This window comes from Rhagoletis pomonella, unplaced genomic scaffold (assembly GCF_013731165.1).
Source record: "Rhagoletis pomonella isolate Grant_MI unplaced genomic scaffold, Rhpom_1.0 Rhpom_scaffold_00007, whole genome shotgun sequence".
NCBI classification, from domain to species: Eukaryota; Metazoa; Arthropoda; class Insecta; order Diptera; family Tephritidae; genus Rhagoletis; species Rhagoletis pomonella.
In genome coordinates, this window is record NW_023458561.1 from 1,961,532 (window position 1) to 1,976,909 (window position 15,378).

General features: G+C 35.5%; 1 protein-coding gene across 1 annotated transcript in view; it reads left to right on the forward strand.

Moving 5' to 3' along the window:
* LOC118743562 (obscurin) overlaps positions 1–15,378 on the forward strand; it is a 434,461-nt gene that overhangs the window by 305,661 nt on the left and 113,422 nt on the right. Inside the window, exons 19-21 of the mRNA XM_036476326.1 lie at positions 12,364–12,530; positions 12,590–12,704; positions 12,767–13,000. Coding sequence (XP_036332219.1) covers positions 12,364–12,530; positions 12,590–12,704; positions 12,767–13,000 — 516 coding nt within the window. The remainder of the gene's footprint in view (positions 1–12,363; positions 12,531–12,589; positions 12,705–12,766; positions 13,001–15,378) is intronic.

A 15,378-nucleotide genomic window follows, 5' to 3' on the forward strand; every position in this document is an offset into this window, starting at 1 on the left:
GGAGGTTTAGATTTTCATTTAAGCCCCATCCCCACGGCAAGGAGACCAACGTGATGGAGAGGTGTCATTTTAATAAACATTAAATAAAATTGGAAGTTTACTGCAGGAAAATACATTAAACTTTTTTAATAAAATCAAAACTTCTAAAATCACAAACATATGTGGTTTTATCTGAAGTTCACAAATATAACGTGGCAACTTTGCTCGTTTGCACATTTTTTGGCCATGAAGTGCCACGATTTTTGTACGGGTGGGTCAATGTGCCTTGAACTCCATTTGTATAGATGCAAAAAAATGATTTTATTTATTTTTGAATATTAAAAATTTCTATACTTCAAAGTGTTTATAAATTTATGTTTACATATATCCACGGATGATTTTTAAATTTTTCCGATGTCTGAGTTAGTGCAAGTCCACTGTACATGTCCATATGTATGTCAACTCAAGTTTGCTTTTAACCCATCTTAACGGAGCAAGTTTAATGTTAATAGAATACAATTTTTATAGTTAATTTTCATGAAAGTTACATGTATCGTCGAGAAGATGTTTTCATGCAGAATTTTAAATGAATTATAATTATTCTCCATATAAAATGTACGAGTATGGCTTTACTAAATGTAAACTTATGCGAAAACCTAAATATTTCGTCAACCTAGGGTTAATTTTGGTGGCGTCGTGGCAACTCGCAGAAATTTAATAATTTGTCTGTGGATGGAGGACGGCGAGGGGAAGACGAAAGCAGATCAATCGTACATATGTATGCACATATTTACATTTATAAATGCATACATATGTATGCATTTGTCGTTTTGGATGAATGAAAAATTTCATATAAGTATGTAGTGATTAAGAGATTGTCATTTCAATAATATGCTGTGGCGTGTATGCTAGAGGCGATGTAACTTTTTGGCGTCTCGCCGTTTGTCTTGGTTTAAATCCCGGTTGGACCAAGTAATAATTTTTTTTTTTTTTTTTTTTTTTTAATTGTCATATCCATATGCCATTTTAAATTTTACTATTAGCTTTGTTTAAAATAATATAAATTGATATGAAGGTACATACGCATGTATAATTTCACATAATCGCGCAAATTTGCCGAAAGTTACTGCAAGCTTTATTGTAAATGTTTTCACTCAAATATTAGTTATTGGAATTAAAATTTTATGCGAATCCAATTTTTATTCCCATTTTTAGAAAGCGCAAGTATGTATATGTTCATACCACAAAAATTATTTCATAAGTAGTTAATTTTAAACACAAATACGTATATACACTGGCAATCAAAAGTGAGGGCATCCTGTTTTTTGTTTCATATTTGAAATGTTTTTAAGTTAAAATTTTTTTGTTATCTTCGACGGATTTTGCGGTTTTATGCATATAACAAGTGCAATTTGTAACATATAGGTCTAATTTTTTAAATTTATTTGCAAACAAGTAAAAAGTGCAATAAAAAATCATCAAAAATCAACCCTAATTTTTAGCCACTTAAAACTTGATCTTGTCCCACTAGACGTAAAAACCGATCTATCTGCGTACTCAAAACTTTTCTAAAACCCCAGATTAAACAGGTCAAAATTTAGACGAGAATTCGTTGAATTTTTCTAAGTTCTGTGTAAAGTATAAAAATTTGACTTGTATAGTTTTGATTATAGCATGAACCATATTTTTATAAAAAATAACAAAAAAATTTTAATTTGAAAACATTGCAAATATTAAACAAAAAACACCATGCACTCACTTTTGATTGCCAGTCTATGTATGTACATATGTGTGTAAACTTTATGCAAAATTATCATTATTTGAATTTGTATTTGCATCTTCATAAAAGGAGAACAATTTAAAAAATTTAACAAAAATTACAAATTTATCAAAATTATATGAAGATTTCCCATATTTTCGCCTATTTGCTCGCAACACGAAGAACATCACATTTCATGTTGCTCTACATTGTATTATGTTATCAACATTCAATTCAACAGAATTTCTGTCTTGTTAACAAGCGTTTCTACATTCCGAGGTGTACTTTTCGAAAGCTGTTAATTTTTCGTCTGCGAATAGTTTCCACTGAGTAGAAACAGAGTTTCCTCAGAAGAAACAGTTCAGCGAGCCCGAAAGAACAACCGGTACGATGAGGAGTGTTAAAAAGCTGCAGAGAAAGAATATGCCGCCTACAGGGCCACGCTGCGATCGGGCGCTACGCGAGCCATGTGGGACCGTTATAGGGAACTGAAGAGGGACGCGAGACGTATTTGAAACATTAAGAAGAGAGAAGCCGAAATACATGAGTGCGAAGAGCTTGATATGCTGGCCGACAGGAAAAACGCCCGAAAATTTTATCAGAGAGTTAGGGGATTTACTGAAAGTTTCAAGACCAGGGCGAACTCCTGTAAGAACTACAATGGCTGATGTCCATAACGTACTTAAATTATGGAGGGAACACTTTTGCACGCTGTTGAGAAGATGAACCCGAGTCCCAAGTCGATGACGATGGAGTCGATGTCCCACCGCCTGACTATGACGAGGGACGAATAGCGATTACGCGGCTGAAAAACAACAAAGCTGCTGGAACTGACGGCCTGCGAGCCCAGCTATTCAAGTACGGCGGCGAGGAGCTGATAAAGTGCATGCATCAGCTCTTATGCAGAATATGGTCAGATGAGCGCATGCCCGACGACTGGGATTTAAGTGTGCTATGGTCAATCCACAAGACAGGGGATCCCATCTTACGCGCCAACTGCCGCGGGATCAGCCTTCTAAGCATAGGTTACAAGGTCTTATGCAGTGTATTGTGTGAAAGACTGAAGCCCAACGAGCTGATTGGACCATATCAGTGTGGTTTTAGACCTGGAAAATCCACATTAGATCAGGTATTCACAATACGCCAGACCATGGAAAAGACCCGCGCGAATAGGATCGACACGCTCCATCTATTTGTCGATTTGAAAGCCGCTTTCGACAGCACGAAGAGAAGTTGCCTCCATGCCGCGATGTCTGAATTTAGTATCTGCGCGAAACTAATACGGCTGTGTAAAATGTTGTTGAGCAATACCATCAGCTCTGTCAGAATTGAAAATGATCTCTCCGAGCCATGTGATACCAAACGAGGTTTCAGACAACTTTCGTGTGATTTCTTTAATCTGATGTTGGAGAAGATAATAAGAGCCGCAGAACTAAACCGCTCAGGGGCAATACTTTACAAGAGCGTACAGTTGCTAGCGTCATCGACGACATCGATACTACATCGATAAAAATAAGGGCTACGTCTGTTCTGCCTTTTCGGGATTAGATAGAGAAGCAAAGCGAATGGGTCTGATGGTAAACGAAGACAAAACGAAGTATCTCCTGTCATCACACACACAGTCAGCACATACGCGTCTTGGCACACACTGTTGACAGTTACATGTTTGAAAAACTAGACAACATCGTTTATTTGGGTACCAGCATTAACACCAATAATAATATCAGCCTTGAAATCGAACGGAGAATCTTTCTTGCCAACAAGTACTACTTTGGACTGAGTAGGCAATTGAGAAGTAAAGTCCTTTCTCGTCGTATAAAGATCACACTTTATAAGTCGCTCATCATGCCTGTGCTTGTGTATGGCGCAGAGATGGACAATGAAAACAACTGATGAAACGGCTCTGGGAGTTTTCGAGAGAAAGATTCTGCGAAAGATTTACGCGCTGGCGATGGCGAATACCGCGGAGGATTTAAAGTTGAGCTGTATGAGCTTTACAACGATATAGACATAGCGCAGAGAATTAAAATTCAGCGGCTCCGCTGGGATTTCCATGTCGTTCGAATGGACAGAAACGCTGCTGCTCAGAAAGTATTTAACGCGGGCCGCGATGCGAGGAAGAGGAAGGCCTCCTCTGCGTTGGAAACACCAGGTGGAGAAGGACTTGGCTTCACTTGGCATTTCCAATTGGCGTCAGTTGGCACAGAAGAGAAATGACTGGCGTACTGTTTTGGACTCGGCCAAAATTAAGAAGGAGAGAAGTTGACACTAATTTATTATTAAACTGTCTTTTGTGGTAAAACAAAAAAAAAAAATCCAAAAGCTTTTCGCCTATCGGCTAGTTGAAGAAAATCGAGCAGTATTGGATCAGACATGTCAACTGAGGTAATAAACAAAATTCCCAGACACTTCGCCCAGAAATCTGTAAGATTTGTCTAAATATTAAAATTTTTACTCAGACATTTGGTCGACTTGTATGATATCAAAAAATGTTTGGCAATTGCGCAGCTGGGTTTTTTCCTAGTGTATGTTTGTATGTACAATATCTCGGAAACAACATGTCCAAGTAGAAAAGTATTGATGCCAATTCAAAGATAATTTGCATACGTTTTTAACGACGTATATGCTATCACAATCAACTTTAACTCAACATGATTTTCTCTATACTATGTAGATACATATGTTAAAAGCGGATTTTATTTCGCTTTCGAAAAAGTGATTATGTGTAGGGACGATGAGAAATAATGTCCCTAGACGTTATTTCCGCTGATCTTAATATACGTCAACGCAAAGCTTGCATGATTTTTAACTTTTCTGACATTAACTAACTTTTGGTTGTGGTCATTGAAATTAACTCCATTACAAAAGTGAGTTTATGTCAATTGATTGTTTGGTAGGTTATTTATTTGCATTATTCCATAAAAAAAATTGCCTCTGTTTTAGTGTTGGTTGGATGGGTGGTCTAGGATATACTGTATGTACAATTTCAATTTTTACTACTACATTTGTTAATATTTTCCCCTATAAAAAACTTTTCATTAAACGTAATAACTTGTACTTTCAAATAATATAAATTTATATATATTTAAGCACTAATAATGTAATTTTTTCAAAAAAGATTACTTGATGAAAAATTAGGTTTCTTTTTTTGCTTTTTATTATTCTTGGTCTGAAAACATAAGAAAGCATATAAATTACGTTTAATTAATTATCTTTGTATTGACATCACTAGGTTTTTAATCGGCTATGTAGTAGATTAGATACTTTAAAATATCGAGATTTTAAAATATCGAAAAATATAACCTTAACTTCTTATATCTTATTTAATTTTAACTTGCGCACCGCCTGACGAGCCAGGGGCAATTTCGCCATGTTGAACACCACTTGATACTCTGCCGTGGCAGCCCAACAAGCGATGCATTTTGAGATGGAAATTTTCCGCAGCCTTTTCACAGTTGCACGCAAATCCTTGCGATCAGTTTTTTGTAATTTTATTTCACGCGACGACGGCAGCCACCACGAGATGGCAGCCGCGCAACCACCGAAAGCTTGACCGTTACCATCACGATCTGCCCCTCGAATGTATTCTTTCGAGTACATATGGATGCTTTCCCAACGCTACCTCTTGGATATAAACGCAAACATCAAAGCTGTGCTTTTTTGTGCTCTGATAAAATTTCATATTTTATAAAGTTGTTAACTTTAATAAAGAAAATAATACAAAAAAAAAATGAAGAAACGTTTGGTGCACAATTGAAGATAAGTAGAATATGAAAGTTTCCTATGAATTTGATCAATTTAATTTAATATTCTGAATTGCATTTGCCGAGTCATTTGTTTTATATAATATATTGTTGTTGTCATTTCTGTTGTTTCATCCTTGTCACAGCTCTTTGCGTTGTGTTTATTAAGGGTCAAAATACAGTGTATTAAAAACTGTTCGCTACATATCATTCAAATTGTTATTTACCAGCTGACTGGTTTTTGATACATCGCTTTCAAAACTTGTTTGGATTTTTGCTTCTAATATTTTATATATAAACTAAAAGGTATACATAAATATCATTTTAAACATGTTGTGTAAAAGTGTACAACATTGCCTTCGTCTCAAACGCGTGTATTGATTGTCGTTGTCTTTGAAGTTGAGTGTGCAGCGGATGCAGAGAATCTAGAAACAGTTACGCACGAAACCATTGTCAGGGAACTTAGATAGAAAGAGAAGGTGCAAATCGCATATGTCGGTTTGTTGAAGAGTGCTCTCAGAGAGCAGGTGTGTGAGTCGAGTGGTGAATAAATTGGCCGTCTGTGGTGATTGCAGCTTTTCGTCATTAAGATTTCCTTGCATTGTTGGGCGCATTTTTTGCACGATGTATGGCTCTTCCGTCGGAGCATGGGCGCAGATGAGCGAGATGTTGAAGAATCTCGGTTTGATCCGGATTGTGGCCAGAAGTTCGTCCACAAATCCTACTCCGAATTTGCGCTCCTTTACGTGGCAACTATAGTACACGTCGCAAGGCTCCACGCCTAAAAAGGGGGTCTCATCCGAGGCTGCTTTTTGTTTTCATTGGGCAGGGTTTTAACGTGGCGGAACCCAAACCCAGCGCACGCGAATTTTTACACCTTCCACATAAATTAACCAAAATTCCATCATATTTAATGACTGGGCTCAAATTTTTTGTAAGTTTTGGACGTTATAGTGATCCAATCCTCCGCATATTTTGTATTTACGTTTTCTAATAAAAGAGACAGTACAAACTTAATTTCATAGAAATCTGATGAAATTTAGTGTTTCCGCCCACAAAGTTGGAAGGCGTGGCAATTATTCCATCTCGACAAAATTTCATAATTCCCTATTTCTAAGTAAAATTAGAGCACATGTCAAGTTTCAACGAATTTTCGTGGATGTTTAATATTATTTCCACCTGCTTCCATATAGTCGAAACACTGTACGTCGGTTAGATGTCAATATGTCTATATGTTTCTCTGATCGATACCGGCCAGCAATCATAAACATTTCAGACTTTTTTGCCGACGAATCTGATGGATATTTAACAGATGTCTGGCAATTTTTCCAGCTGGGAAGTAACATGATTTTTCTAAGAGTGTCGTTTTTGGTTTTTCCATGTATGCGATTTCAAATTTTGAACAGAAAAACTATTTTTTTTTAAAATAAACTTAACATAAGTCTAGTCGCACTTTCATCAACATACGTTTCAATTTCATTGTTGTAGTAACTGTCGGGTTCCCAATATCGACTCTGGTTAGATTGCATTCCGATCACGAATACAGGGCTTTCAGCGGAGTACCTTTCAAATCATTGGAATTAACTAAATTTAATAAGTTAACAAGTATTTACTAACATTTTTCATTTTAAAATCACTCAAGTTTGTGCATTTTTAAATTTACCGAACTTGTTTATTCAAATTATCGTCGACAAAAAACCCAACCATGTGCCACAATCATAAGTGTTTCCTAATTGCAAATTCTTGCCGGCAAAATTTTTTCCAGCTTGAATTTGCAACTTCTCTCCAAGAACTAGCCTTTCTACTTGTGATTTATTTACATAAATAAAACATGTGAAATTTAGTTGAAACAGTTAAGCCGTTTTTTGCCAATTTAGCCGGTTGGTCCAAAAAGTTCTGGCAACACTGGCTTCAACAGTCGCAATGGCTGTGTGAGCAGAGCACTGGTGTGCCATACGAGAGATCCGGAAAATTATCTTTTTCCTTTTCTTATTTAATTTTTTTCCTTTTTCAATTTTTATAAACTGTCTATATTGAATTTTTTTGCCTTTTTGATCAAATTTCTTTTGATTTATAGATTTTATTATATACTAAAAATAACTTGATTGTATAATAATAAAAACCATGATACAAAAAAGAAGGTAGTTTCAATAAACAACTTTTGACGGATAATACAATTTTTTTAAGGTTTCATAAATTGTGAGTATTATCAACGGCCTTGCGACTTTGATAATATTAAAACAATAAATCGGAGTATTTTCCTTCCCATATTTATACCAATGTAATAATATTTCAAATCAAAACCCATTACCAGTGCTTGGTATTTTTTTTACTTACGTAGCTCGCACTATTTTTATTAGAAATATAAAGCAGAGACCCAGAATAATAATTATTTTATTGTTGGATTTTTAAATAGGTCATCAAAATTTTCGTAAGAATTATAAGTCTTTTGATAATAATTATGCGTGAGAAATTTTTTAAGTCATCGATAACTATTCTTTTCAAAATAATTATCAGCGAGATAAATATTTTAAGTCTTCAAAGACTTTTATTTTGAGGCTTATTTTGAGAAATCTTATCTTAATATAATGATTATTGATTGACTTTTATTCGTTTCTCTTATAATATTTAGTTATGTCTCTGATATAAAGTATTAAAGACGAGTTCATGGTAATTGCTCGTTTTATTTTATAATAAAAACCACGCGCAATGCTGTTTTTTTTCATTTTCTTATTTCTTGCGATTTAAAAATCTAATTCTAAAGAATATTCTTTCCAAATAAAACCTTTTTATAGTTTGGCTCAAATTTAATTTTAATTTCTCATGAGATTTTGCAAAAAATTAGGGTTTGTGATTAGCGTATCACCATTAACTTTCACAAATTTTGAATTTAAAGTTTCTAATATATGCAAAAACCCTGAAGTCGACTTGAACACACCGCTAAACAATTAACATATCGTCGTTTAAAGTACAAAGTCGGAAACTTAGTCATCAACCCCATTTACGAAATTATGTCGCCGGCATGATTTTCAAGTCCATCATATTCCACATCTTTGAATGTACTGATAAAATCTTCTGCTTTGAAAAAAAATTATTCTTCTAGTGATCAGGTAGCATGAATTTGATGAAATGTCATAATTTTATTAAAAGTCAAATGGTTAACAACAACAACGAATGTCATTAAATGGAACTACCTTCTTTTTTGTATCATGATAAAAACGATCTAATGTATTTGCCTGAAAGATTTTCATATAAATAAAATAAAATTTTATTAACGAAAGGTTGATTTTGAAGAACAAATAGAAACGAAGATAGTTGGAAGGGTTGATTCCAGTGAAGAGCAAAACATTTATGAAGAAGCAGGAGTAGAAAATTCACAGAACCTTAGAACTTAGGTGTGGTAGAATTGTTTGCAATAATTACTTAAGTGGCGACTTACAATAAACAGTAAAGTTAGTAATGTCGCGAGATGATAATGAGAAATGGTTGAAATCAATGAAATGTGAATTTGAATCACTTATGTCAAAAGGAACTTGGATTTTGGAAGATAGACCAAAAGATGCACCAGTTATTAAAAGTAAATGGATATTTACTGTAAAAGGAGATCAATATGGCAATATTGAAAGGTACAAATCAAGATTGGTCGCAAAAGGATGTAGCCAGAAGTATGGTGTTAATTATTCTGAAACTTTTTCCCCTGTCACTCGGTACTCAACAGTACGGTTAGTCCTAGCATTAGCTGCAGAATTTGGACTACATTTACAACAACTTGATGTTACAACTGCTTATGTAAACGGATATATTGACACAGGTATATATATGGACCAACCTTAAGAATTCGTGAGTACGACATTTCCGAATAAAGTATGTAAATTACAAAAGGCGTACGGTTTAAAGCAATCTGGAAGGAAATGGAATGAGAAGTTGGATAAAATTTTGCAGCAAATTGGTTTTTCTCGGAACAAAGTAGATCCTTGTGCGTATACAAGATACACGAAGGAGCACAAGGTTATTCTAATAGTACACGTTGATGATATACTTATTGCATGTTTAAAGGAGGAAACCTTAAATTTAATTAAGCAAGAAATAAGTTTACGAATTGAAATTGTTGATAAAGGATCCGTAGGTCATTTCCATTCCTTTGAATTGAATGGGTTACTGCATACTCAGAATAATAATAATAGATTGGCGCTTACACATATGTCAGTGTTTGGCCGAGTTCTCCTCCGATTTGTGGCGCGTTGATGTTGTCACACAAAGGGGAGGGGCCTACGGTTCTACGCCGACTCCGAACGGCGATTGTATTTTTATGAGAAGCATTGTATTTTTATGGCAGAAACACACTCGGAGGTTTGCCATTGCCTGCCGAGGGGCGACCACTGTTAAGAAAAAACCTTTTTTCTAAATTTGTTTGTGATGTTGCTCTGACCAGGGCTTGAACCCAGACCCCGCGAAGTGGAAGCGCGCACTGCTTACCACTACACCCCAGCGGCTGCATACTCAGAATATTTAAAAAAAAATCTAACTAAAAAGCTCAAAATTTTTATGAAACTTTGTCGAATTTTGATAATTTTTGTACAAAGTTTGAAATTTTGACTTACGTGGTCTTTGTTAGATAACGAGTCACACATTCATAAAAAGTAATATACATTAAATAATCGAAAGTGGAATAGCCAAAGAACGCTAAACTGTCTCTTCCCTTTTTATATTTTTGCCACTCCATCTACAGCTTTTGTTTTTCATATCCACGGTTTGTTTGAAGGTATTAGTATTACTTTTTATAATTTCATTAATTATATTATTATATTATTAATAAGGATGCCGGCTATGTTTATAGCACTAGTATATTCTATGTCCTTTGTGATAAACAAGTAGACAGGGAGAGGCTTAATAAATGAATAAAGAAAACACTGAAAATCGGGACTTAATCGGTACAAATATGTAAAATCGGGACGTTTGTATGCCCCGACTTTTGAAACATATTCAGCTGGACAATTTTCTCAAAATCGGTACTGTCCCGCCAAAATCGGTACGAATGGTCACCCTATTTACGCACCAAGATTAATTCGATCCATTTGCAAAATTTATCCACCAAAACCAGGAGGCACATGTTGACTTCTTTCGAGCGATGGGGTGGGCGGATGAAATCAACGGTAACGATTACCCATGGTCGTGAGCACTGCATCGTTTTCGGTCTTATACGGCGGAGAGAGGCACCCACGGACGTGGTTGCCCAATGTGCGGCACATTCCGGGCCAGTAGTAATATTGTTGCGCGCGTTCAAGGGCTTTCTGAATGCACTGAATTTGGTGACATTCCAAAAAGTCCGCTAGCTCTGTTCTTGCTCCTCGTTGAAGTGCGCTCTCTCTGTCTTTGCAGTTTATTGTGTAACAATTTCAGATACAGCGAGTTAAAATTTCGACAGCACGCCATCAATAAAAACGAGGTAAAAATTACCTTCAAATTTATTTTTATACAAGTTATCGATTGAAATAGGTTTGAACCGGTGACCTTAACCTTACCACTTATTCATTTCTACACTGAGGGAAAAAAATATTAAAATCAAATAGAAACGTAATTGATCTACTATAAACGGCAACGAAAGTACTGTATATTGGTAAATATTCAATTCAATTACGCACATATTAAAATGACTGTGTTCATTCTGAAAAAGCATCCGTGAAGTGAATAATCAAGACAAAAACTAAAAAAAAAATATTTAACTTGCCTGTTTGCCTGCACTGGAATTCGAACCTTGACCATCTCTGAATATCAACAAATTGTGGCATGCATCTTTGCGCACTCAGCTACACCCAGGCATATAAATTTGCTTTCAAATGTCAAATGTTGAATATCCATCAACACCACAGTACGCGATTTGTACGGATAAATATTTACTATGTGTGAATGTGTGTGTTGTCACTGCTCTCAGAGCGGCGCTCTGCATGCTTGGGGTGCGTATGTACACTCATATACATATATACTCAGATGTGAACAGCGTAATAAATTTTGTATGAAAATATTATTTTTAAATACGAACATTTTTAAACAATAATCAAATATAAAATATTCATTTTTACTATGCATTATTTCCCTCAGTGTAAAGCACATTTTGGGGTGCACGGCAGGGCTAATGAATTTACAGAACAAAACTATCCTGAGTTAATATGTAGAAGGGTTTTCGTCTTTCCTGAGAATTTCCACAAAACGTACTAACATAAGGGACTTACTTTTTAACTATATATCGTCGCCCGTGTGCCAGAAACATGAATGTGTAAAAATGAAAATTTTGGGAAATCAAGTTTGAAAGTTTATTTTACGAGACCTAACTCTACATTTATACAATTTAATCTGTAAAATATGTGGTTTCCGTGTAGGTATGGTATTCTGGGTTTAGGTATAACATAGTACATCCACCGGTTAATCAAGCCAACCCAATAATTCAAAACTGATAAATTTGCGCATCCATACTTCTGACATAAGGGCGACGGTATACTAGGGGTATTCTCTGAGTCTTGCAAAGCCCTTGCACGGATCGCACGGGTAGAAAAGCTGTCCCATACGAAAACCGGTTTTTACAATGCAACCCGTGTAATCTGTGCACCGTGCAAGGGCTTTGCAATACTCAGAGAAAAGCCCTATTATGTGTATTAATTTTTATCTGAAAAAACTAATATTTTGTGATGGAAGTACAAAGTGATTTACAAATATTGGTGTATCTCTATTTTCTTTGCTCAACTCGCTATGCAAGTTAATGTTCATACAATGCATAAGTACTTACGCTTTACTTCGCTAATTTAAAAAATAGTAAATCACATATATGTAGATGTATGTATTATATTTGTATACTGTTTTAATATAATTGCAATTTTTTGAATTTAGCAATTCCTGAGATTCAACACGCGGACATTTTAGAAAAACACAGCTTCGAATCAGTGCCACTAAAATATGAAATTATCGCCAAAGGGATCCCTAAACCGGAAGCTCTGTGGTATCATGACGGCAAGCCAATTCATGCTGACAATCGTGTGGCAACTTTTGTTGACGGTGTAAGTTTTACGTTTTTATAATTGTTTTTAAGGGATGTTAATATAACAGACTTTTACAGGACAAATATAGATTGGAGATAAAAGAACTTGAACTTTCAGACGCCGGTGAATATAAAGTAATAATCAAAAATAAATGTGGTGAAAAATCCTTGCAAGGAGTTCTTTCTTTATCTGGTACATATAAAAAAATTTCAAACCATCCTGAAACTTATAAAACAATACAAAATTATTTTCAGGTGTTGCAGAGTATCGAAAGCCTCTTCTGAAAAGTGGTTTACGCGATATTACTACTAATAAAGGGCACTCGTTAGCAATACCAATTGTATTCACTGCAGATCCTCAGCCTAAAATTACATGGCTCAAAGATGGGAAACCTTTGAAGGAACAAGACAATTGTAATATAAATGAAACTGTGAAGGATATTGAAAATGGTCTCAAGGAATACACGTATACCTTAAATTTCGATGAATGTAAGTAATATTGACATATATACTATACATATTATAGAAAACCAGTTTAAGTTTGCAACCTATGTTTTTGACGCGCTTTCTTCTTTGTAATATTCTTATTTCATTTTATGCGAGTGTCATTATTAACGCTGGCAAAGAACTTGCAAATTCCCTTTCGTAAGCAGAGTTTTATTACAACTTCTTTGCTTTCTATGGTCTTTGACTTTGCTCGGTAGCAAGTACTAGAAACACAAAGCAGAAACGAAAAACGCATACATCTCCAGTAAAAAGTCAGGACTAAAACGCAATTGCGGAATTCCTTCTCTAGTAAATGGAGCACCTTACCATCTCCATGATTTCCTTAATTATTTTTTATTTGAAAGGAACCCAATTGTGAAGCATTTCGTTTCCGCTTGCGGGAGAACAGCTGGAAGAAGGACTTATTTTTTATGCGTAACTTTTATATTATTATTATTAATAATAAAAAAGAAAAATTATACGTCGGATCGTGGCCGCTGTGGTGTAGTGGTAAGCAGTGCGCGCTTCCACTCCGCAGCACCTGGAATCAAGCCCTGGTCAAAGGAACATCGCAAACAAATTTAGAAAAAATGTTTTTTCTTAACAGCGTTCGCCCCTCGGCAGGCAATGGCAAACCTCCGAGTGTATTTCTGCCATGAAAAACAGCTTCTCATAAAAATACAATCGCCGTTCGGAGTCGGCGTAAAACTGTAGGTCCCTCCCCTTTGTGTGACAACATCAAGGCGCACGCCACAAATCGGAGGCTCGGCCAAGCTCTAACATATTATTATCTAACGCAGGCTTACCCAAATCGGGTGCCGCAAACGTATGCCTGGGGTGCCGCTAGTGGCTAGAGTAGTCGTGCGGGCAAATTCTTTAAGCTTCCCATACACAACGCAAGCGGTTTGATAAAACTTCAACTTGGCGGCCAGAGAATCAAAAAATTTTGATTTGTATTAAAATTTTTAAAGCTATAGACAAATTTGTACAGAAAAATGGTTAGAAATGGAGCAAGTGTGCGGATATTTGCTGAAATTAAAATATATCTCTAGTTTTTTTCTACCACGTCGAGAGTTTGTTTAATTGGAGACATCTATATTTTAGAATGTCTAGCAATTTGCATGAAAACCCCATAAATATACAAAGTAAATCAGAAAAACAAAGTAAATCGAAGTTAACGCTAAGAAAATTGATAAAAGTTAATTTCTTAGCGTTAACGCGCGTTAGCAGCGTTAACTCTGAGGAACATCCTCAGCTGGATAACAACCCGTTTTCATGTGACCCGAGAAGTAAACCTACTTGGATGACAAATTAAGTTTTTGAAAACCCTCTGGACATCAGTGAAGACAGCACTTTGAATATTAAATACTACGAAGGGAGCCAAGAGAGTTCTGTATGCAAGTGTATGCCGAAAACACTGCTTTTGGCAAAATTTGCATAAAAAATACTTTTTTTTTACTTTTACTTTTACTTTTACATTTACATTTATATGTGACCGCTGAAACTCAATGCCAGCGAACGACGAATTTTTCGGCGCGAATGTTCGCTGTAAAAACTAAAATACACTGTCGTATATGAGGACGCGCACAACCAAAGCAAACGACGTCTTTCGCCCGACGACTGTTCGCGACGATATATGAATTTACAAGCGGGCCCATGCGCAGACTGCGCAGACAGAAATACACAGTAAACTCATCCCTCTTTGTAGCCACAGATAAATAAAAGCAGACTGTTCTAATAGTTCGCGGAAATAGTAAACAGAATTATTCTTATAAACCCCTTATTTTTATTATACATATATTACAAAGCATGAATGAGATTTATAGTACATCAGAACTTATACTTATTAGGTACATAAAAACATATTACAAACTGACTGATATATGAGTGTCATGAGTTGAGGTAAACATGGTGTTACTTAAAATATATCTTTGTATACAATATTTGAGGTGAAAAAATATTCAGAATTAACTTTTTGACTAAATATTTTTTTAACTGAAACAATAATATCTGAGCTAAGGGAGCGGTGCGAGAGAGACAACTTTCAGTTTATCGAACCTTTAATTATTGAATTATGTGTGCGCTAACCACTGTCGTATACGGTGTATGCGATACTGCAGTCACAATAGTGCTTCAGTACAAAATACCTTTAGTGTGGCTTAACAATGGTAAATTAAAAACAAAAATAAAATTACAAATTTCTTGACTTCAGAGGTGTTATGACCATTAATATTACCTAATAACCACTCAGGGGACCTCTGAATTTTCAAATGACACCTCATTAGTGGAATTGCTTACATAGAAAAGTAGAAAAAGGAAGACTAACAAAAAAGGCCTTAGAGAAATAATATATAAGATGTGTGCGCCCACCACTGTCGTAT